At 48.9% G+C, this 8,014-nt stretch overlaps 1 protein-coding gene and 1 long non-coding RNA gene across 3 annotated transcripts in view; both read right to left on the bottom strand.

Moving 5' to 3' along the window:
- LOC119326753 overlaps nucleotides 1-2,369 on the bottom strand; it is a 3,859-nt gene extending 1,490 nt beyond the window's left edge. The window contains exons 1-2 of the long non-coding RNA XR_005158151.1: nucleotides 2,263-2,369; nucleotides 1,578-1,638 (exon numbers count right to left, since the gene is read on the bottom strand). This is a non-coding gene — a long non-coding RNA (uncharacterized LOC119326753). The remainder of the gene's footprint in view (nucleotides 1-1,577; nucleotides 1,639-2,262) is intronic.
- Nucleotides 2,370-6,892: 4,523 nt separating this feature from the next.
- Nucleotides 6,893-7,989, bottom strand: LOC119321714. 2 transcript variants are annotated; one of them, XM_037595278.1, is made up of 3 exons: nucleotides 7,542-7,989; nucleotides 7,206-7,409; nucleotides 6,893-6,929 (listed from the first exon to the last, which is right to left on the bottom strand). In XM_037595278.1, exons 1-3 carry the CDS (start codon nucleotides 7,855-7,857, stop codon nucleotides 6,904-6,906), a joined length of 546 nt encoding a protein of 181 aa, XP_037451175.1. In that variant the 5' UTR covers nucleotides 7,858-7,989; the 3' UTR covers nucleotides 6,893-6,903. The 2 variants fall into 2 exon arrangements, with proteins under 2 accessions (XP_037451175.1, XP_037451174.1); XM_037595277.1 differs by lacking the exon at nucleotides 6,893-6,929 and adding an exon at nucleotides 6,992-7,117.
- Nucleotides 7,990-8,014: the final 25 nt, after the last annotated feature.

Below are 8,014 nucleotides of genomic sequence, written 5' to 3'. Positions count from 1 at the left end.
ATGCGGGTGCGGCCTGGCGCGACGAAGCGACGGGAGGGTGAGCACAGGGCGCCGGCGCGCGAGCGGCGCGCGGCTGGGGAGGGCGAGTAGCAGGCAGAGGCCAGCGGCGTGGCGGGCAATGGCGGCGAGCTGGGCGGGGCGGAGGAAGACACGGGCGACCGACGCGAGCAAGCAGCATGACAGGGAGCTCCAACGGGTGGAGGGCGCGGTCGGGCGGAGCCACCGCGGCCTGGCGTGCGAGCGAGCAGGGGACGGCGCTGCAGGCGGGTAGCAGGGCGAGGGGAGTAGGGCGCGGCCCTGGGTGGCCATAGGTACAGGCGTGCGCGCGGACGACCGTAGGCGGCTGCGGCGGCAACAGTGGTGAGCGGGCGCGGCAGCAGGGCTAGCTACGACATCAAAATGGAGGGGGCAGAGGGGAGCGTGCGTGTGTGCTCACCGCGTTGACGAGAAGGCCCGGGGACGCCGGAGGAACTCGAGGTGGCGCGGATCGACGCGGTGGCCGCTGGAGCCTGAGGAGGAAGTCGAGGTTAGGCTGGCATCACAAGGTCGTATGGCACCGTGTGGCTAGATGTAGATGAAGAGGACGACGCTACGGTGCTCCTGGACTCTTCGACGAGGCGAGGCGTGGACGGTGGCCGTGGGATCGAGCGGCGCACGGCGACGGTAGCATAGGGTGACGAAGAAAACAAACGTTGAAGCAAAGGAGGAGAGGAGTGGCGATCTATGGTCCGCCAAGGGGGTCGAGGGGATCTTGTAGGTCGCTGGGGATGCGGCGGATGGCTGCCCTGTGGTCGATCCGAGCCATGGACGTCGCAGGAGCGTCCACCGCGTCGCCAGTGAGTAGTAGGAAGGGGAGGACCCCCTGGTGGGCTGGGCCTGCACTGTGGACTTAGGCCCAGTCCACAGTAGCTTTTCCTGTTACTTTTGTTTTTCTTTTTAATTTGTTTCTGTTTTCAATTTAGTTCCTTTTATTTTTAGTTTTATAAATTTCAATTTTAGCATCTAAAATAGAAGTAATAACTAGCCCACTGCCACAAAAAGTTTAACACTTCAATAAAATAGGTTTACATTTGTTTATTATTTAAAAGCATTTAACAATTGTTTTTAGCCATGTTATCTTCACAAAAGGGCATTTAAATATTTTACAGAAGTGTTGGGTCATCATCATAATTAGTTATGGAATATTTGTCACACTTTGAACATTTTATTTTGCATGTTCAAGAAACTTGAATTTTGGACTTTAATATGAATTTGAATCTGAATCATGATTTGGATCAAGTGAGGATTAGCAACAGTAATGTGATGACATGACAACATTAACGGGGGATTACTGTAGCTTAATTATCCAGGCGTTACAGTATGGTAGGCCAATGAACAAAATGGCATGCATTTAGTGAACACACAATTGAGCTGAAGGCAGTATTTCTTTGGTTCTCAAAAAGTGATAGCAGCAACAACAAAGATTGATGCTCGCTACAAAAAGAGTAGGACGCATTAGCTGGGAGGAAAAACCATGGCTGCACTTTCATATCTTTAGGAACAACAATGAATTGGAAACTCATCAACTTGTTGCGTACCTGGAAAGAAAACATGTAGTTCAAACTCAATTCCTCACATCTGTACATTGTAGTCCAATATCTAGTCCAATAAAGGCGAGCACGTTAAAATGTAATAAAATGGGAAAACAACATAGTAAGGCTTTGCCAAGCATCCAAGATCAAACTTTATGCATACGCATAATAGCATGCAAAATGCATTTCCATTTAGATAAGTATATAATGAACAATCGTCCTCTGATTTAGAAGTAGCTAACATAATGAGAGGCAAATGGATTTCCATACGTAAGTAAATAATGACTACATGTCCTCTTATTTAGAGGTAACCCACTCCGAATAATCTGACCCAAGATGAATGATTATATATTTGCTTTTTTCATGAGATGTTTTGTGTTTAGACTTTTAGAAAGCATTTAACTCGGCCTAATTAAGCAGAACCTTCAGATTTTCATTTATGTACTTACTAACTCATTCCAAGTGTAATAGCCAACTAAAACAAATCCTCCGAAAGAAATGAGATAATATTCTCCATTGTGATTGTTGTACAATAAAGTCATGCCCTAAATATAAATAAGAATCCATGAGGCAAATACAAATAAAAACATCATGATCTCCATCTACCTAAACTGCAAAAAGCTAGTAAGACTACTTAACTCGTTATTTTTTACCGGAGCTGAATCATAGAAAAAGAAATCACATGACTTACATAGACTAATACTATGCCGTTAGCCTTTTTGGATTTTCATCAAACACTTTGTAGGCACAGAGAAACAAAACCTGCACAAACAAAGATGAGAAGCTCTGGGAGCAGGGGATTGGAAGAAAGGAGGGAAAAATCTGGAAGAAGAGAAGAATGATTGACCTGAATATATATTTGTACAGGGATGCATACTGGATAGTATATCAGTACACACTACCTTCAAATCATGGTGATAGACACCTCTGCTATGGCAGCGGTCAACAGTGTTGAACAACTGTTGGAAACATTTTCTCACATCTGCTCTTTCATACCAGAACAAATTAAGCACATAGGCACAGTGGGAAGCATAATCCACAATGTTCACCAAGGTATGAACAACTCACAATTTTGTGGAAAATTTTGCCACCTATGACAAGCTTCATCACCATATATATCTTTGCCCTACTGACCATCTCCTCTACAAGACACGTGTGACGCCCCCGATTCAATCGTACACTAATCATGCACGCAAACGTGTACGATCAAGATCAGGGACTCACGGAAAGATATCACAACACAACACTAAAAATAAAATGAGTCATACAAGCATCATAATACAAGCCAGGGGCCTCGAGGGTTCGAATACAAGTGCTCGATCATAGACGAGTCAGCGGAGGCAACAATATCTGAGTACAGACATAAGTTAAACAAGTTTGCTTTAAGAAGGCCAGCACAAACTGAGATACAGATCGAAAGAGGCGCAGGCCTCCTACCTGGGATCCTCCTAAACTACTCCTGGTCGTCGTCAGCGGCCTGCACGTAGTAGTAGGCACCTCCAGTGTAGTAGGAGTCGTCATCGACGGTGGCATCTGGCTCCTGGGCTCCAGCATCTGGTTGCGACAACCAGGTAGAAAGGAAAGGGGAAAAGGGGGGAGAAAAGCAACCGTGAGTACTCATCCAAAGTACTCGCAAGCAAGGATCTACACTACATATGCATGGGTATATGTGTAAAGAGGCAATATCAGTGGACTGAACTGCAGAATGCCAGAATAAGAGGGGGATAGCTAGTCCTATTGAAGACTACGCTTCTGGCAGCCTCTGTCTTGCAGCATGTAGAAGAGAGTAGATTGAAGTCCTCCAAGTAGCATCGCATAGCATAATCCTACCCAGCGATCCTCCGCTCGTCGCCCTGTAGAAAAGCGATCACCGGGTTGTCTGTGGAACTTGTCTGGGTGTGTTTTATTAAGTATCCGGTTCTAGTTGTCATAAGGCCAAGGTACAACTCTGGGTCGTCCTTTTACCGAGGGACATGGCTATTCGAATAGATAAACTTCCCTGCAGGGATGCACCACATAACCCAACACGCTCAATCCCATTTGGCCGGACACACTTTCCTGGGTCATGCCCGGCCTCGGAAGATCAACACACCACAGCCCCACCTAGGCACAACAGAAAGGTCAGCACGCCGGTCTAAATCCTATGCGCGCAGGGGTCTGGGCCCATCGCCCATTGCACACCTGCACGTTGCGAGGGCGGCCGGAAGCAGACCTAGCCTCCCTAATACAAGAGCAGGCGTTCGAGTCCAATCCGGCGCGCGCCGCTCCGTCGCTGACGTCAAGAAGGCTTCGACTGATACCACAACGTCGAGTGCCCATATCTTTCCTGCGTAGTTGGTTAGTGCGTATAGGCTAGTGGCCAGACTCAGATCAAATACCAAGATCTCGTTAAGCGTGTTATTATGAAGTAACCGCGGACGCCGACCAGGGCCAGGCCCACCTCTCGCCTAGGTGGTCTCAACCTGCCCTATCGCTCCGCCACATAGTAACAGTCGGGGGCCGTCGGGAATACAGGCCCACCTCTACCGGGATGGAGCCACCTGTCCTTTCAGCCCCCACATCGGAATCACTTGCGGGTACTCAACGAGCCAACCCGACTTTAGTCACCATCTATATAGCATGTATATATGTATTGTATATACCCGTGATCACCTCCCGAGTGATCACGGCCCGATAGTATAGCAAGGCAGACTGACAAGAATGTAGGGCCAATGATGATAAACTAGCATCCTATACTAAGCATTTAGGATTGCGGGTAAGGTATCAACAACTGTAGCAACAATGGCAGGCTATGCAACAGAATAGGATCAATCGAAACAGTAGCATGCTATACTACTCTAATGCAAGCAGTAGAGAGAAGAATAGGTGATATCTGGTGATCAAGGGGGGGGGGGCTTGCCTGGTTGCTCTGGCAAGCAGGGTTCGTCATCGATGTAGTCGATCACACGGGTACCGGCAGCGGCCTCGGGGTCTACTAGAAAGAAGTAATGGATGGGAACACAATAAATAACAGAGCAATCAAAGCCTCACAAAGCATAACATGTCAATACGCGGTGCTAGGTGTGCCCTAACACAGTGCGAGGTGATACCGGCGAAAGGGGAAAACATCCCGGAAAGTATTCCCGGTGTTTTGCGTTTTCGGACAAATGAACCGGAGGGGGAAAGTTGCCTGTTTGCTATGCTAGGGATGTGTGGCGGATGAACGGGCTATGTATCCGGATTCGTCTCGTCGTTCTGAGCAACTTTCATGTACAAAGTATTTTCATCCGAGTTACGGATTATTTTATATTAATTTTTAAAGTTTTAAATCATTTTCTAAATTATTATTACTAAATTAATTCGAAATTAGCATTACTGCATCAGCATGATGTCAGCATGACATCAACAGTCAACAGAGGTGTTGACTGGTCAAACTGACGTGAGGGTCCTGCATGTCATAGTCTCAGGTTATCTAAACTGGGTTAATTAGACTAACTAAGTGATTAGGCTAATTTATTTTAATTAGATTAGTTAAACAGGATTAATTAACTTAATTAACTCATTAATTAATTAATTAATAATTAATTTATTCATTCTAACATTTTTTTTCTCTCTTTTTTTTAAGAAAAACGTTCTGGGGCGGGGCCCCCCTGTCATTGGCCTAGGGGGCCTTAACGGGTCGGGAGAAACGGGCGCGGGCGCCAGCCCGCGGGGCATGGTTGCGGGCAACGGGCGCCTGGGCGCGCGCTCGCCGGCAGGGAGTGCTGCGGGGCGAGGCCAGCGGCCAGGGTGGTGCTTGCGCGTGGGCGTGGGCAGGGGGAGTGAGGGCGCGGCGACCGTGGGCGGTGCGCGACCCGGCGTGGCGAGGCATGGCCCTGGCACAACCAGGCGTGGCCACGGGCGCAACCACAGCGCGGCCGGGCGCATCGGCGAGGCAAGGGGCGGCCAAGGCGGCAGCAGTGGGGCAGTCCGGCAATGGCGGTGAACGACGGGCGCGGCTAAGCAGCAGTGGCAACAACGGCAGCTAGAGGCGGAAGCGAGCAGAAGGAAACGCGGGAGGGGGTTCGGGGTCCTCACCCCACGTTGCAGGGGTTCAGTGGCGAGGCTCGGTAGAGCCGTCGAGGGGGAGGCGAGGACGAGCAGTCTGGCGAGGGGAAGGATGGGGACTAGCGACGGTGACGATGTGGTCAAGGCGGAGAGGCTCCGGCGAGGTGGCTCTCCAGGCGGCGGCGAAAGGCGCGCTCGATCCAGTCGGCAGGGTCGTCGGGGGCGGGGACCTGGTCGCCCCGATCCCGATCTGGATTGGGGGAGTGGGGGGAGAGAGCGAGTGGATCGTGCGGGGGGGAAGGACGAGTGGTGAGCGAACCGCTAGGGTTCCGGTTGCCAATGGGGATAAGGGTGCGATGGGGGCGGCTGGGCCTGCGGGCTGGTAGGTTGGATTCCCAGTTGGGTCAGTGGCGTGCTGGGCCGGTTGGACCTGGGAGGGGGGGTTGTTGTTCTCCTTTTGTTTGTCTTGTTTTTCCTTTTCTTTTATTTATTATTTTCTGTTTTCATTTATAATTTCTTTTATTTTAGTTTTATAAAATACCCAGTGAGCACCTAAATTAGTATTACTAATCAGTCCACTGCCACAATTATTTTGGCACGCTACTAATTTAGGTCTATTATTATAACTTGAAAAAGGCATTTAATTAATTGTTTTTGCTGTCATTTCTATTACTTTAGTGCATTTAAATATTTTATTAAAAGATAATTTATTCACCATCATTTACTATGGATTATTTGACACATTAGGAACGGTTTAGTGTTGACTTTTGAAAACTTTAATTATTTTAACTTAAATTCATCATTTAAATTTGAATCGTTTCGAACTAACGCGAGATTATTAACAGTAACCGAGGTGGTGTGGCATTGTTAACGTGGGATTACTTTAACCAGATTATCCGGGCGTCACAACACGCTAATTAAAAGTGGACATAGTCATTTACATAGTCAAAGGCCAAAGCTTAATTTTGACAGAGCAAAAGATAAGTAAACAATATAGTTTCTCCATGTGGGGAAGATGACCAAATATACTCTGTTTTCCTTATACTGCAGGTTACTAATTGGTACACGTGTCACAAAAAATCAATTAATTCATCAAGCTAATCTGGCAAATTATTGGCACACGAAAATTAGTGAAAATGCTAAAACATCCACCACAGCCAAGTAATCACACGTATTGAATACACTTTCCATCTATATGGAAAAACAATATATTCAAACAATCCAACAAACATTTTGTTAGCAAATCAATCATAGTGAGAGAGAGAGAGAGAGAGATCTGGAAGAAGGAATTGTAGAAGTGCATGCTCTAGCCAATGCAACCAAAAGACCGATCTTATGAAAGAGACTAGACAGCACATTATACGTCAATACTCCCCCTCACGTGTGGCTCCCTTAGGTCTAAAGGTGGAGCGAAAGTGGGCTGCAATTTAATTGTGCCAGCCGGGTCTTGAACTCAAGACCTCTTAACTCCGATACCATGCGAAAGTGCATGCTTTAGCCAATGCAACCAAAAGATCGATCTGATGGAAAAGATTAGATAGCACATTATACGTCAATAGGAATTGGTGACAGTTCCCATGAGGCAACCAGAAGAGAGGATAGAAATACCAGGTGCAGCAAGGAGGAGTAAATTGCGGCGTGAAGAAGACTGGCAGAGGAGTACATATCGATCCAGCACCGTTTCGCTGTAGGTCCGCAGCCGCTCAGCACCGCTGCAGCAGGCGGTTGTGGCCGTTGCTCCCTTCATTCCGTCGACGATGATGCAGAGGTGTCCCCGGCGGCAGCCTGTGGCCGCTTCTAACACCAAAAGATCTAGAAATCAGAACAGACTCAAAATGGAGAGGAGAAGTGGGGAGAAAGAATACCTATAGCTGCCATAGACAGTAGGAACACTAAAAATGTGAATTAATTTAGAGAGGAAAGGGATTAGAAAGAGGAACTCACGGGGGGAGGTGCAAACAGAAGAGACGGGGAATGATTTGTGACGAGGCGTGATGGCTGCTGCTCCCCTCCTTCCGTCGATTCCGGATCGAGGCCACGCTCCTCGGCTCGAGCTCCTCCTGCCCCAGCTGGATCGAGGTCGACGGGCGCCGACAGAGCACGAGGAAGCCGTATTTGGGCCACCATGCGAGACGGACGAGGCATGGCTGGCTGCTGCCCCTGCTCCCCTCGTCCCGCCGAGTCGAGGAGAGGGGTGGCGACGAGGAGGGACCGCCACGGCGAGCGGGACAGGGGGGGGGGGGGCTCGAACTCCGTCCATCGTCCAGGTTTCGGATCCGGCACTGCTCTCCGCCGCCTCCGCTACCTCTAATGCTCTGGTTGCGCGCCAGCGGCGGCTTCTCGAGGATCACAGCCTTTCCAGATCCACAGGAAGTCGCCGCTGGGGGGATTTGATGATTTGCCCCACTTTACAAGGG

Source organism: Triticum dicoccoides, chromosome 6B, assembly GCF_002162155.2.
Source record: "Triticum dicoccoides isolate Atlit2015 ecotype Zavitan chromosome 6B, WEW_v2.0, whole genome shotgun sequence".
In the NCBI taxonomy this organism is placed as follows: domain Eukaryota; kingdom Viridiplantae; phylum Streptophyta; class Magnoliopsida; order Poales; family Poaceae; genus Triticum; species Triticum dicoccoides.
Note: the sequence above shows the minus strand (reverse complement) of the source record. Positions and strands in the feature narration are given on the sequence as shown.